We start from the raw sequence: 16,019 nt of genomic DNA on the forward strand, positions 1-16,019 counted from the left end.
CCATCCCGTCAGACTACAGTGTGCCTATTCCCAGGATCGCTGTTGCAGAAGTTAGATTGACCTTCTTGAGGGTGAACCCTCGGAAAGCGACAGGTCCAGAAGGAGTCCCTTAAGAACTTGCGGGAGTGATCATGGACATCTTTAATCTCCCCCGACTCCCTTATGAGGTACCGACCTGCTGCAAGAAGACTACCAAGATTCCCGTGTGGACGAAAAGCAAAATCAAATGCCATAACCAACTACTGTCCAATGGACTTGACATCCACCATCATGAAGTGCTTTGAGAGACTGATTATAGAACATCTTAAATCCAGTCTACCAGGCAGCCTGGACCCACTGCTGTTCGCCTACTACTACAACAGGCCCTTGGCTGATGCCATCTCCCTGGCCCTGCACTCATCCCTGGAACACCAGAGAGAGAAACCTAGGTCAGACTCCTATTCATAGACTACTGCTCTGCTTTCAATACCATTATCCCAACCACGTTCATCTCCAAACTCATGGAACTTGGAGGCAGCAGTCACGTCTGCAACTAGCTCCTCGACTTCCTGACCAAAAACAGACCACAATCAGTGAGGATAGGGGACAAATCATCCTCTACAATAATCCTAAACACTGGTGCCCCACAAGGAAGTGTTATCAGCACCCGTCATTACTCCTTATACTCTCACGGCTGTGCTGCCATATACCAAGCTAAATCAATTTACAAATCCGTAGTCAACACCACCATAGTTGGCTGGATATCAAATAATGAAGAGACGGAGTAGAGGAAAGAGATTGAGAATCTCGTAACCAACTGCCAAAACAACAATCTTTCCCTCAATGTCAGCAAAACAAAGCACTGTGATGCGCTGTAGAAAGAATTTTATCGGGATACTTCACAGCATGGTTTGGGAACAGTTCCATCAAAGATTGCAAGACATTGCAGAAAGTTGTGAATCTAGCCCAGATCATCTCTTCCAATGATTCCATCTACACTTCACGCTGCCTCGGCAATGCCACCAGCATAATCAAGGACCAGTCTCACCCCGGGCCCTCCATCTTCTCCCCTCTTCCATCGGGCATGAGCAACAGATGTTCCGAAACGCACACCCCCAGATTCAGGAACAGTTTTTTTTCCCAGCTGTTATCAGACATCTGAACGGCGGAGGCGCGACTCTCGTCAGCAGCGGCCTCTGCAGCCCGTCTGCGTTTTTATTATTTTTTGTCTATGTTTTTCTGTAGTTTTTGTTATTTTTTGTTGGGGTATGTGTGTGGGGGTGGGGTGGGAGGGATAGGGGGTAAATTTTAAATCTCTCCCTGCACGGGAGACCCGACCTTTTCTTTGTCGGGTCTCCGTTGTCGTTGGGGCTGCAACGAGGAGCGGCCTCCAACAGGAAGACCGGGAGCTCTGGTGCCGACGACTCACCTCACCGTCGCGGAGCTGGCCGAGTCCAGAGCGGGTGGAGCGGTGGTGGAGCGCTGCTGCGGCCCGACCTCCGGAGATTCGGAGGCTGCAACGGCGGGTCTGGCGGACGGCAGAATCGGGAGCCCGCGGGTCCCTGGAGGGAGACCGCTTTTCAGGGCTCCCGCAACGGCGACTTCTCCCGCCCGAGTTGTGGGGTTGAAGAGCGGGGCCTTACAGCACCGTCCCGCGCGGCTTGGAATGACCGCGGGACTCTGCGAGCGCACGCCGGGGGCTCTAACATCAAGACCCGGTGTGCGACCTCGCACCACCCGGCGTGGCTTTAATGGCCGCGGGACAATCGCCATTGCCAGCCGGGGGCTTTGACTTTGACTCTGACATCGGGGGGGGAGGGGGGGGTGGGGAGTGCAGTGGAGAGATGTTTTTTTGGCCTTCCATCACGGCAATGTGATGGATGTTTATGTAAATTATGTTGTGTCTTGGGTCTATTTGTTTGTAATGTATGACTGCAGAAACGTCATTTCATTTGGACCTCAAGGGGTCCAAATGACAAATAAATTGAATCTTGAATCTTGAACTATTCTATCACCATCTAGAGAATGGTCCTGACCTGCCATCTACCTCATTGGGAGACCATCAAAATATCTTTAATCGGACTTTACTGGGCTTTATCTTGCACTAAATGTTATTCCCTTTATCCTGAATCTGTACACTGTAGATGGCTTGATTGTGGCCATGTATATATAGTTTTTTCACTAACTGGATAGCACGCAACAAAAACGCTGTTCACTGTACCTCAGTACACGTAACAATAAAATAAACTCTAAATGCTAATCTATGCCAAATCTAAACACCTAAATCAATTTATTGCCTCTCCTAATATGACCTTTAAATTGCTATGTTGAGCTCTTTTCCATTCATGCTTCTCCAGTATGTAAACTCTACCACAAACCTGCCCAATTTTCTTATAATTACTATAAATGTCTCCAGCATGTGCAAGAAGTGGATGCAAAAGTGGAGGAACAGAACTATAGTGCAAATGATTGATCAATGATTGGTGCGGACTCGATGGGCAAAGCCCTCTGTTTCTACACTGTACCTCTAAACTAAACTGTTAAAGGGAAGGTTCCCCTGAAGAAGGATCTCGATCCGAAACGTCGACCATTCCTGCCTCACCCGCTGAGATGCTCCAGCATTTTGTGTCTACCTTCGATTTAAACCAGCATCTGCAGTTCTTTCTTACACAAGGGTTCAGGTGTGTTCAGTTCATGAGACCATGTTATAGGAAAGATGTTGTCAAGCTGAAAAGGGCACAGAAAATATTTACGAGGATTTTGCCAGGACTAGAGGATCTGAGCTATATAGAGAGGTTGCGCAGGTTGGGATTATTCATGAGCGCAGGAGAATGAGGGGCAATCTTATTGAGGTATATAAAATCATGAGAGGAACAAATCGGGTAGATGCACAAAGTCTCGTGCCCAGAGTAGGTGAATTGAGGATAAGAGGACATAGGTTTAAGGTGAAGGGGGAAAGATTTAATGGGAATCTGAGGAGTGACTTTTTCACACAAAGGGTGATGTTTCGGGTTGAGAAGGCTGAAGAATGGTCTCGACCCCGAAACGTCACCCATTCCTTCTCTCCAGAGATGCTGCCTCACCCGCTGAGTTGCTCCATCAATTTGTGTCTGCACCTGAACCCTTCATCAGTGAGAGTGAGGGGACAGGGAGACATAGAGATATGGAAGGGAAAGGTGTGAAGACTACAGATCAAAGCAGACATTGATCAAGGAAATGTAGAATGGTTCAAAGATAGACACAAAATGCTGGAGTAACTCAGTGGGACAAGAAGCATCTCTGGTGAGAAGAAATGGGTGATGTTTCGGGTCGAGACCCTTCTTCAGACTGGTTCATTGTAAACTGAGCAGAATGTGACAATGAGACATAATCAATAAAATTAATCAGGACAGTGCAACTCAATTCATAATGAATCATTCTACTTATCATTGATCCTCTCCTGCTTTAATCTGTTGTTTACACACTATAACCCTTCCATATCTCTTGTCTCCCTCTCCCCTCACTCTCACTGAAGAAGGGTCTGCAGGTGTGTTCAGTTCCTGAGACCATGTTATAAGAAATATGTTATCTGACCCGCTGAGGTACTCAGGTATTTTGTGTTTACCTTTTACCTATCCTGGCAGAGTTCCTCCTGTGAAATCACGGTGCGATGACAAATGGTCCACAATGCAAATTGAATATAACACAATTAATTTGGGAACTCAATTTGTAATGCATGTGATGTATTGGTTATATTTTGAGCTAAGAACCACTTAAAAGTTACATTGAAAATTGACAAGCAGAAAGAAGACTGTCTTGCACTAAATACAAGTCTAGAGAGAAAAAAAAGTCTATTTTCAAGCAACCTTCACGCAGTATTCAGACACTGTTGTTCATTAAGTTCAGTTTCACTGCGTCGCCCATTCCTTCTCTCCAGAGATGCTGCCTGTCGCGCTGAGTTACTCCAGCATTGTGTGTCTATCTTCGGTGTATATAACCAGCATCTGCAGTTCCTACCTACACTTGTATCCAATCCGCGACGTGATTTTCTGCGCCTTCAACAACTCCAGCGAAAGGCGGCGGAATAAAATTGCACCCGGGGGCGCCGCGCCGGGCAGACTACAGTCGGATTTAATGTCAGTGGCAGCATGCAGCACCTCACCGCAGCATTCCTGACGTTGCTTCTACTTTTAACCGAGGTGAACAGATTTAACAGCGCAACGGAGATGCAATTTATCACTGCAATAAAATCTTCGCGCATTCTGTCAAAAGTATCCTTTTATTTTAGTAAAAAAAGTCTGAAACGTAAACAAAGAGAATGGGGCAGAGTTGATCTGGCAGAAATTAAACTAAAGGTCGCTCATCTGCCATCAAGTGATAGAAAGATGATCGGATTTTAAACAAATGTAAAGGTGGGTGGGGGGAGAGCAGCGGATGGAGGTAGGAATGGGAAGATGAGGTGAAATAGCTAAAGGGGATGTTTAATGCAAGCGCACAATGAGGAAATGTTGAGCAATAACTAAGCATGTAAATATGAAAGACGATTCTCTGTAACATTATGACCTTTTAAGAGTGCGGCATTTGGCTTGAAACGTTGTTTTTTTAAATAGTGAGTACACGCGGGTGTTAGAGGTTATGGGGAGAGGGCAGGGAATGGTGTTAGAGGGAGAGATAGATCAGCCAAGATTGAATGGCGGAGTAGACTAGATGGGGCCGAATGGCCTTAATTCTACTCCTATCACTAATGACTGTATGTTCGACAGTGGATCTCGGTTCAATATTTCATTGTCTTTGTTTGACTTTACACTTCACAGCGGGCCGGTGGCCGGCATTGCACTTCCCCGTGTGAATGTCCCGAGGAGCCGCCACTTTGCCCAGCGGGGTCGCGGCTGGTGCTGGACAAGTGCGGCTGCTGCCGTGTGTGTGTCAAGCAAGCGGGCGAGCCGTGCTCGGTCAATGACAGCTGCGACCACGTCCAGGGGCTGCAGTGCGATTACAGCGCCGACAGCCCACACCGCCTCGGCGTTTGCATCGGTGAGTTTGTGGCTTACACTGTCAACCCCAATACCCAACCCGCCCCTCGTCTGTTATTTTTTCCAGAAATAATGCACTATTCAGAAGAATTCATACGAAACAGTGGCGGCACGCCTTAATTGTTGAACTTATCAAGTGTTTCCTTTCTGCATTTGGAAGTGTGTGGTGATGCCCAGCGGGATTCTCTCCTGCGTTGCTATTTGCCGTGTGCATCAGTAATTTGAACATAAAACTGAAGGAAGCAATTTTCAAACTTGAAAATTATTCCAAATTAAATATGTATATCTGAGGACCAGTGGCTGATTGCTTCGGCAGAGAGAAAAGAACATATTCAGCTAGACCTGCTTTGGTGAAGCATTGCAAACTCTCATAGAAACAAAGACCTTTTGGTGAAAAATAAAACACACATTGTGCAAGAGTAACTTTCTCTGCAAACAAATTTTCTCTGAACAATGTTAGAATATGCAGTCGGAATAACATTAGTTTATAAGACGGTCTGAATAACATACGTTTATAAGACATTGGAGCGAGTTAGGCCATTCTAACTGCTGCCAGATCAAGTCTGCTCCACCATTTAATCATGGCTAATCTATCTTTCCCTCTCAACCCCATTCTCCTGCCTTTTCCCCATAACCTTTGACACCCTCGCTAATCAAGAACGTATCAATTTCCGCTTTAAAATCACCCAAAGATTTGGCCTCCTCAGCTCGGTCTGAAGAGATTCCTCCTCAACACCTTTCTAAAAGCATGTCCGTTTACTCTGAGGCTGTGCCGTCCCGTCCTAGACTCTTCCACTAGTGGAAACATCCACACCACATCCACGCCGAGCCTTTTATTATTCAGTACGTTTCAATGAGATCCCCGCTCATCATTCTAAATTCCAGCAAGTACTGACAGGCCCAAGGCCATCAAACACTCATCACACATTAACCCAATCATCCCTCGGATCATTTTCGTAAACCTGCTCTGTACCCCATCTAATATCAGCACATCCCTCCTCAGATACGGGGCCCAAAACTACTCACAATGCTCTAAATGTGCCCTGATCAATGCCCTACAAAGCATTACATCCCTGCCAATATATTCTGATCTTCTCAAAATGAATACTAACAATGCATTTGCCTTCCTTGCTACCAATTCAACGTGCAAATTAACCCTTTGGGAATCGTGCCACAGCACTCCCAAGTCTCTTTGCACCTCAGATTTTGGAATCCTCACCCCATTTAGAAAATAGTCTACGTCTTTATTCCTCCTACCAAAGTGCATGGCCGCACACTTTGCTACGCTGTATTCCATCTGCCACTTTTATTCCATTTGCCCACTCTCTCAACCTGTCCAAGTCCTGCAGACTATCTGCCCCCTCCTCTACGCGCCCTGCCCTTCCACCTATCTTCATGTCATCTGCAAGCCTGGCCATAAAGCCATCATTTCCATCATCCATACCATTAATGTTTAATGTGAAAAGTAACGGACACAGCACCAACACCTGCGGAACACCACCTGTCACCGGTAGTAAACTAGAAACCCTTTATTCACACTCTGCCTACTGCCATGATCGGAATACCTTATAAAAAAGTTTGGAAATCAACAAGCTCAGACATATTAAGTAAACAATAGCATTCATATTACTTGGTTTACCACATTAATGTTTGTGGTAAATGAAGAATATATGGACAATGTTCATAATTCACAACTTCATCTCTATCGAAAATTAAAGAATATTTGGATCACTTTTAAAAATAGCTACAAAGTTGGTGTTTTTTTAAATACCTATGATGATATATTTCTCCATCAAGGATTTCCATAAACTGGAAAAATACTGAGCAGAACATTGTAACCCACCTCGAAGATAGACAGTCTGAAGAAGGGTCTCGACCCGTAACGTCAACCATTCTTTCTCTCCAGATATGCTGCCTGACCCGCTCTGAGTTACTCCAGCATTTTCCAGCATTTTGTGTCATTCTTCGGTTTAAAACAGCATCTGCAGTTCCTTCCTACATAAAGTTACCTACTTCCCAGACTTCCTCATTAATGTCCCCCTTGGTGGATAAAGTGCTGTTTGTAGTTTGGCATTCTTGTTTAATATGTTACATAACATTCAACTTGTATAAATCTTTCTGAAGTAAGGATTTGTTAAAAAAAAAAATGATTGGCTACATTTACAAGAATTTTTCAAATCTCATATAGATTATCCTATTGACAATCTACTAGGAGTCTGAAGAAGGGTCTCAACCTGAACCATTACCCGTTCCTTCTATCCAGAGATACCTGTCTGACTCGCTGAGTTACTCCAGCATTTTGTATCTATAATTCGGTGTAAACCAGCATCTGCGGTTCCTTCCTACACATAACAATTCTGATTCTCAAACATTTATTCAGGTACTCCCTCAAATCTATTGGAAGATGTATTTTTATTACAGGTAGTTCTGCCATAACGTGTGTTTCCATGACACAAATTAGATGGAAACATAGATATAACACAATTGTTGAATTTTGAAATACTATTTGAACTACGAGAGTTTCATTTATTGTAACGTGATTTTTGATTGCGAACGAGACAAAAAGATTTTTTAAAAACCTGTTGTCATGTAACCTCCCTGTAGCAACCATTTTTTTCCCTTAAGAATCCTGCTGTTGTTTCCACCGTAGGACATTGACACTTGACATTGACAAGCAATTGCGTTTATGCAATAATACACTATTGAACAATTCAAAATACATCCTTGTTATTTTTAACATGTTGTACTAAAAACAAGCTTACGCATAAAAAAAGTCCTTTATTTTTGAAAATCTTTCAGGAGAAATAAATGCTGTTATTGCAAATCTAAAACTCTTTAACCCCGAATCACTTTTCCACATTGTTGTGTGCTTTTATGATGTTGCATGACGTTAGGTTTGTGAGGAATGCAAATATAGTAATGGAAAGGAATTGCAGATGATGCTATATACCAAAGAAAGACCCAAAATGGTAGAGTACCTCAGCTGGTCAGGCAGCATCTCTGGAAAAAATGCATAGGTGACATTTCTGGTTGGGACCCTTCTTCAGACTGAGTGTAAGGGGGGAGAGTGAGGAACTGGATACCAGAAAATCAGGGTCAGCAACAGATGACCTCAGGCAGGGATGTTCCCTGATCTTTGTTAGCTGAGGACAATGTGATCTCAGGAGGGATACATCCTAGTGAACAGTGGTTCTGGTCAACTGACATAGTGGAGATGGGAGGGGGGTGGGGGGGGTTTGGGGAAATGTTTGTGGAAATGACCTAAAATTAGAAAATTCAACACCAAAATATGAGGTGCTGTTCCTCCAATTTGTGCATGCCTCAATCTGACAATAGAAGATGCCCAGGACTGAAAGGTTAGTATGGGAAGGGAAGTTAATCTGGACAGCAACTGGGATCGCTTGGTGGACCGAACGTGAGTGTTCAGCGAAACAGTCGCCATGTCTAAGCATTGGTTCACCAATGTACAGGGGTCTACATCTGGAACAACGGACGCAGTAGATGAGGTTAGAGGAGGTGCATATGAACCTCTACCTCGCCTGGAAGGAGGGAAGGGTGGAAGTTAGTGGTGAAGTTAATAAAGTTGATGAGTTCTACACGGGTGCAGGAGGTAGCCCTGATGCAGTCGTCGATGTAGTAAAGAAAGAGTTGGGGGATAGGGCCGGTGTACACCTGGAACAATGATGTAACCAACAAAAAGGCAGGCATAGCTAGGACCCACGCATTGCAACACCTTTAACCCAGAGAAAGTGAGAGGAGTCCAAGAATGCAAATATAGCATTATAGTAGAACTATGTGTAGAAGATTTTCTTATTGAAAGCAATTACAAAGAATGATCTAAACTGAAAGCCTTTTATCTTTGAAACCTAGCACATGAAGGTAATATCTGCATGTACGATGGTGTCATCTATCGGAATGGAGAAACCTTCCAACCAAGCTGCAAGTATCAGTGTTCCTGCAGAGATGGTTTAATTGGTTGTGTACCCCGCTGTAATTTGGATATCCTCCTCCCTGGCCCTGACTGTCCATTTCCCAAACAAGTACAGATGCCAGGAGAGTGCTGTGAACAGTGGGTGTGTGACCATAAACAGGACAGTCCTCTTGAAGAACTTGCTCTGGAAGGTAAGAGTCAATGTTCGGTATTGAATCAGATCATCACAATAGATTGACTGATTGCTTGAAAGAAGCAGCATGGAAATGGGCTGATCATCAATTATCCGTTCACACTACTTCCATGTTATCCCATTTTCGCATCCAAATTCAACGCAGGCCAATTAACGAACAATCCGCATTACTTTGGGATGTGGGATGAAACCGGAATAGCCGGAGGAAACCCACACAGTCACAGGGAGAACGTGCAAACTCCACACAGCCAGCAACTGAAGTCAGGATGCAACCTGGGTGTCTATCTCTGTGAGGCAGCAGCTCTACCAGCTGCGCCCATGTGCCACCCATGCCAATAGTGATTGCCCATTCGCTGCACCAATCATTGTGGCTCCAACATCTTGGACCTCAGTCAGTTCCACCACTGTCCCACACGTGAAGTAGGTTAGCAATGGCAAACATCCTGAGACTTCACCTCCCTGAAGGCCAATGGCACTAAATTTGGAGATATTAACAAACAGATGGATATGTTTTTAATCTACCTATATTAAAAGCAAGCCCCACCAATGTGAGAGTTGGGGAAATATATTCAAGCACAAAATGTGTTAAAATCTTGTTAGATACAGTTAAGGCATTACCAAAGTACAAATTACACAGGGCGGTACAGTGGTGCAGCTTGAGGAAATGCTGCCTCGGAGCACCAGAGTCGAGGGTTCAATCCTGACTTCAGGTGCTGTCTTTGTGAAGTTTGCTCATTCTCCTGGTGACCGTGTGGGTTTCCTCTGGGTATAACGGTTTCCTCCCACATCCTGAAAACTGCAGGGCCGTAGGTTGATCGCACAAAAAGCTGGAGTAACTCAGCGGGTCAGGTAGCACATCGGAAGAAAAGGAATTGGTGACGTTTCAGGTCGAGACCCTTCTTCAGACTGGAGGTTAATTGGTCTCTGTAAATTGGCCCTAGCGTAGGGAGTGGGTGAGAAAGTGGGATAATATAAAACTAGTGGCGGCACGGTGGTGTAGTGGTAGAGTTTCTGCCTTACAGCGCCAGAGTCTCGGGTTCAATCCTGACTATAGGTGCTGTCTGTACGGAGTTTGTGCATTCTCCCCGTGACCTGTGTGGGTTTTCTCCGGGATCGCTGGTTTCCTCCCACACTCCAAAGACATACAGGTTTGTAGGTTAATTAACTTGGTATCATTATAAATAGGCCCTAGTGTGTGTAGAACTAGAACTAGTGTGCGGGGATCGCTGGTCGGCATGGACTCGGTGGGCAGAAGGGCCTGGTTTCCGCGCTGTATCTCTAAACTAAACTAGTGTGAACGGGTGATCGATGGTCAATGTGGACTCGGTGGGTTGAAGGGCCGGTTTCCATGCTGCATCTCTAACCCATGCCTAATGGAGGACACTTAATGAAATCATTTAGAATTATTAGTACAGTAAAGGGTGTAAGAGATGTATAGCTAGCGTACCATCCTCTGCCTGTGCAACACAAAATGGAAGTCAAGCCTGGTGTATATGATCACCTGTTCCATCATTGGACGCACCAATAAGCCCAAGGATGGAACAGGTGATATGTCGGAAACTGTTGCAGTCCTATTTATTTTGCACACTCACCCATTTATGTACAGTGGTGCTGATGTTGCATTTTTCTCTCTTCACACTTCTCTTTACACGAGTCTCCTGTAAATCTCTCTGTATCATGCTTATCTATCCAGACCTAGTGGAATCACCGAGGTGATTCCCTCAATGGCTTATTTGATGTGAGCAGCCCATAATCTCTGTTTTCCCCAAAGATATAGTATTCTTCCCCCCATTCTTAGGTGTCGCCGTCAGTCACCTAAAAATAGCCTGTGGGACAGGCCCTTAAAACTACAAACTCTACCTATATTTCATCCTCTACGATGCTCCTTATAATTTACATTTTTTACAAGATTTTTTATCACATTGCCTTATGGAGATTAGTATCAATATCCTAACACCATGTTCAGAATAATGCCTCGGGTGGATGATAAATTTCATAGAACCTGGCATAAGGAGAGGACCACGTAAAGGGACTAGTGGAATGAACATATAATAACAATAATAAAAAAATGTTACGTCTACACCTCTTGAAACATAAACATTCAACTAGAACACACTTATTGAAATGACTTGTCAGAGGTCCGGAAAATCTGGAACTGCCCCTTGATGCAAAATACTTTTAATATTGTAAATCGTGATCATTTCTGAAGTGTGATGATCTAACTCTAATGCCTCTTCAGTTCTTTGTCTTGTAGAGCGAAACAAAAAAAGTTCCAAGCTGAATTGCTAAGCAAGTAGGAATGTTTAATCTTAAAGGCACACCCGTACACAAATACCTCTTCTGATGACGATTAAAAAAAGATACGAGAAGAAAAGCTGTATATTTTCCAATGCACCTAAAAATGCAAATTTCTTGAATTAGTTAAATAGTAGATTAACTTGGGTTTTTTTTGTATTGTATTGTATTGTATTCAAATTTATTGTCATTGTCTCAATTTGAGACAACAAAATGAATTTCCCTTACAGTAACATAAAAAAAAAACAAAAAATAATAAAAATAATAATAAAAAAATAATAAAACATATTAAAAATAAAATTGAAATTGAATTTAAAAAATTGAAATGACAAACATCAGAAAGCCCCTTGACACAAAATAACATAAAATGGCACCAAGTGTGATGATGGCACCATAGTCCTCCAGTTCTTTGTCTTGTAGAGCCCAAAAAAAAGTCCGCTGTTGCATCCAAGTGGTGTTTAATCGGGGGCCTTCCGAGCACCCGCAGTGATGCCGATTTTAAAAAGGGTGGAAAAGCCGTATGTTTTCCAGGCCCTAAAAATGCAAATTTCTTGAATTAGTTAAATAGTAGATTAACTTGGGTTTTTAAAAACTAGGAGAGATTTATACAAATAACTGCCCTTCGAAGAGGAAATTCCTGCTACCACCGCCATGCTTCTGTATACTGCTTTGTCTAAGAGATTAGTGTTCTTCCTTCCAGTTTACAGACAGGATGTGGCCCATGAATTGGATCTGCATAATCCTGGTGTGAACTGCATACAACAGACAACACAGTGGAGTGCCTGCTCCAAAACCTGTGGCATGGGTATTTCCACCCGCGTTACCAATAAAAACCACCGTTGTGATATGGTTAAGGAGCTGCGGCTTTGTGAGGTTCGACCATGCGGTGATTATAAAGTCACAGCTAAAGTGAGTATAAATGACCAATGCTGGTGAGTTGTCATTCAATTTTGTTCTGTTTTGACCATCAGTGCAATGTTGGCGTAAAGAGGAAACTGTAATTTCCTCATGGATTTGGTAGCGAGAAATGGTGCAAAGTACTTTTAGTTTTAGTTTAGAGATACAGCGCGGAAACAGGCCCTTCGGCCCACCGGGTCCGCGCCGACCAGCCATCCCTCGCACATTAACACTATCCTCCCACTATGGATAATTTTTACATTTACCAAGCCAATTAACCTACAAACCTGTACGTCTATGGAGTGTGGGAGGAAACTGAAGATGTCGGAGAAAACCCACGCAGGTCACGGGACTCTGTACTGACAGCACCCGTAGTCGGGATCAAACCCGGGTGTCCGGTGCTGCATTCGTTGCAAGGCAGTAACTCTACCGCTGCGCCACCGTGACCGCCCTTCACTTCACAAAATCCAACTGGACCAAAATGGATGCTGAGTCAAAAGCACGGTGAAATATCTCAACGTCAAAGCAATATAAAGGCAGCTCTTAAAGGAACTGGTGTAGTGGATTTGGGGTGGAGACTCAAGGGAAAGCATGGGTGAGGAAAAGGTCAGGAGGAAAGCCCAAGAATTAAGGTTTACCAAGATGGATGGAAGGTAGGTTATAAAGGAGACTTCACTTTTTATTTATTGCAGATTTAACCTCTGCGATAAACTTTTAATATTTGAGAATCAACATTCTGCACTTGCTGGAAATTTGAAACAAAACAGAAAATGCTGGAAAAGTTGGCAGCATCTGTGTTAGTCTGACAAAGTGTGTAGGTTTCCCTTTCCCCTGACTCTCAGTCTGAAGAAAAGTCTCGACCCGAAACATCACCTGTTCCTTTTCTCCAGAGATGCTGTCTGACCCGCTGAGTTACTCCAGCTTTTTGTGTCTATCTTCAGTCAGGCAATCTGGATTAGCAATAATGAACATGTATGAGTGAGACTTGGTATAGGATAGCAAAATGAAGGCTAAGTTCAGTGAATGGAGTCTGGGAGAGTATTGCATTGGTTTGATCTTTGGCAATGTTGTAAAATGGACAACATTGATGCAGCTTTCATCCACATCACCCAAACCCCCTTCTTCACTTATGTGTGGAGAGACCAAAAGTTATAGATGAGTGTTTCATCCATAAATTAGGACTTGAACATATGCTGTAAAGGTTCTAGACCTTATTTAATAGAGAGGATGCAAGATGGAAGCACAGTATAGGATTAAATTGAGTGTATTTACCTACCGAATAACGAAGGCCCAGATACAAAGGATGTGGAGCGCATATATTTCCAGTAGTGGGAGAGTCGAGGACCAGAGGGCACAGCCTCGGAATAAAAGTATTTCATTTCATAATGGAGGCAAAAAGGAATTTCTTTAGCCAGAGGGTTGTGAATCTGTGGAATTCATTGCCATAGGTGGCAGGGTTGAGACGGAAAGATAGATCAGCCATGATTGAATGGCAGAGCAGATTGGTGACCTTAAATCATGCCTCATTCTGTTTTGTGTATGCGGATAGTGGAAGGCTTGGATGGAGTGGATGTGGAGAGAATGTTTCCACTAGTGGAAGAGTCTAGGACTAGAGGTCATAGCCTCAGAATTAAAGGACGTTCCTCTAGGAAGGAGATGAGGGGGAATTTCTTTAGTTAGAGGGTCGTGTGGAATTTGTTGCCATAGAAGGCTGTGGAGGCCAACTCAATGGATATTTTTAAGACAGAGGTAGATAGATTCTTGATTAGTATGGGTGTCAAGGGTAATGGGGAGAAGGCAGGGGAATGGGGTTAGGGGGGAGAGATAGATCAGCCATGATTGAATGGTGGAGTAGACTTGATTGGCCGAATGACCTAATTCGGCTCCTATCACTTATGAACGTGTGCATAAATGGATCTGCTAGTTTGAGGGAGAATGTGGAGAAGGTGAAATTCAGATTCAGCAGACATGTAAAATAGATGGTCATAATATACACCACACGATAAGAAGAAAAAAATCTATTAATAGTTGCAGTTCCAACATTGTTCCTCCTTATTTCCAGCTGTATATCTTGTTTTACTCTTTTTGTATTCTTAGAAAGGAAAGAAGTGCATCCGCACATCAAAAGCAACAAAACCAACTCGTTTTGTATACAATGACTGCTCTAGCATCCAGTACTTTAAACCTAAATATTGCGGAGTCTGCACTGACAGAAGATGCTGCACACCTCACAACACCAGAACGTCTCAGCTGGACTTCAAATGTGCAAGCGGACTAATTATTAAACAACAGATGATGATCATTAACACCTGTGTCTGCCATTATAACTGCGCCCAAGACGACACTGCTCTTCAAATGGAACAATTATCAAGGCCTTGAATATTTGCCTTGTACTTTCATAGCTGGTTATTGCAGCATTGGGGTTTTTTTTAACATATGTCTAAATAATCTTTAAACACATTGAGTTGGAGTTTGTTTGTGAAATACTTTTCGTTTCACATACTGTAAATAGTAAAACTGATCTAGCATTATTACATTGAGAATTATGTCTGTACAGTTCCTATTAATGCTATTAAAATATATTTTTATATAAACATTGCAAATGTCTTCATTTCCCGTGTTAGTAGATATTGATATTTTGCTAAGCAGTCTAAGTTGAGATGAAGCTACCATCTTTTACATATTTCGCTTGGGCAGCTTACAACCCAGCGGAATATTGACTTCTCTAACCAAGTAACCCTTGCTTTCCCTCTCCCTCCATCTAGTTCTCCGACTAGTTTAACTGTCCTCCTGATTCAATTTTACTGCCTGCAAGGCTATTTGTCACCTTCCCCATAGCTAACAATGATCTATTCTACATTTTCCTTGATTTTCATCACCTTAATCTCTCCTTTTCATACCTTACCCTTCCATGTCCCCCTTCTCCCCTGACTCTCAGGCTAAAGAAGGGTCTTGACCTGAAACGTCACCCAGCCCTTCTCTCCAGAGATGCTGCCTGTCCCTCTGAGTTACTCCAGCACTTTGTGTCTATCTTTTACCTATCCTGGCATGTTTCCTCCTGTGGACTCACAGTTCAGGGAGTTCTGAGATGACAAGTGTTATATTATACAAATTGAATATAACACAATTAATAAATTAGGGAACACAATTTGTAATACATGTACATGTGCCATATTGGTTATAACACATATTTATCAGGAGCAAAGAAACACTTAAAAGTTGCATTGAAAATTGATAAGCAGAAAAAAATGCTGTCTTAGAAAAGAACAAGTCTAGAGAAAAACAACTGTTTCCAGTCTGAAGAACGGCCTTGACCCGAAACTTCACAAATTCCTTTTCTCCAAGAGACAAACCCGCTGAGTTACTCCAACTTTCGTGTCTATCTTCGGTTTAAACCAGCATTTGTAGTTCCTTCCTTCACATCCATGAAACCTCCACATGGTGATCAGGCACTGTTGTTCATGAAGAACACAGTATGTCAGTTTCACTGCAAGTGGCCATTCAAATTGACAAGCATTGCATTGATATCTGTACAATACACTATTATACAATATAACTTGCAGCCTTTGCTATAGTTAGCCTGCAGTACCAAAATTAAATGCAGCTATTAAAACGACATTTATTTGAAATCCTGTGGGGTCAAAATGTTATTGCGGGTGAGGAACTATCGAGCCCCCACCACCTTCTCTTATTGACACAACTGTTTTTATAA

General features: G+C 43.2%; 1 protein-coding gene across 1 annotated transcript; it reads left to right on the forward strand.

Annotated features, from left to right (window-relative positions):
• The first annotated feature begins 3,198 nt into the window (after positions 1 to 3,198).
• On the forward strand, positions 3,199 to 15,630 carry LOC129696573 (CCN family member 3-like). Its single transcript, XM_055634608.1, has 5 exons — positions 3,199 to 4,157; positions 4,773 to 4,992; positions 8,862 to 9,113; positions 12,111 to 12,319; positions 14,405 to 15,630. The coding sequence occupies exons 1-5, from the start codon at positions 4,107 to 4,109 to the stop codon at positions 14,684 to 14,686; spliced, it is 1,014 nt and encodes a 337-aa protein (XP_055490583.1). The 5' UTR covers positions 3,199 to 4,106; the 3' UTR covers positions 14,687 to 15,630.
• The last annotated feature ends 389 nt before the right edge of the window (positions 15,631 to 16,019 follow it).

This window comes from Leucoraja erinacea, chromosome 4, assembly GCF_028641065.1.
Source record: "Leucoraja erinacea ecotype New England chromosome 4, Leri_hhj_1, whole genome shotgun sequence".
Taxonomy (NCBI): domain Eukaryota; kingdom Metazoa; phylum Chordata; class Chondrichthyes; order Rajiformes; family Rajidae; genus Leucoraja; species Leucoraja erinaceus.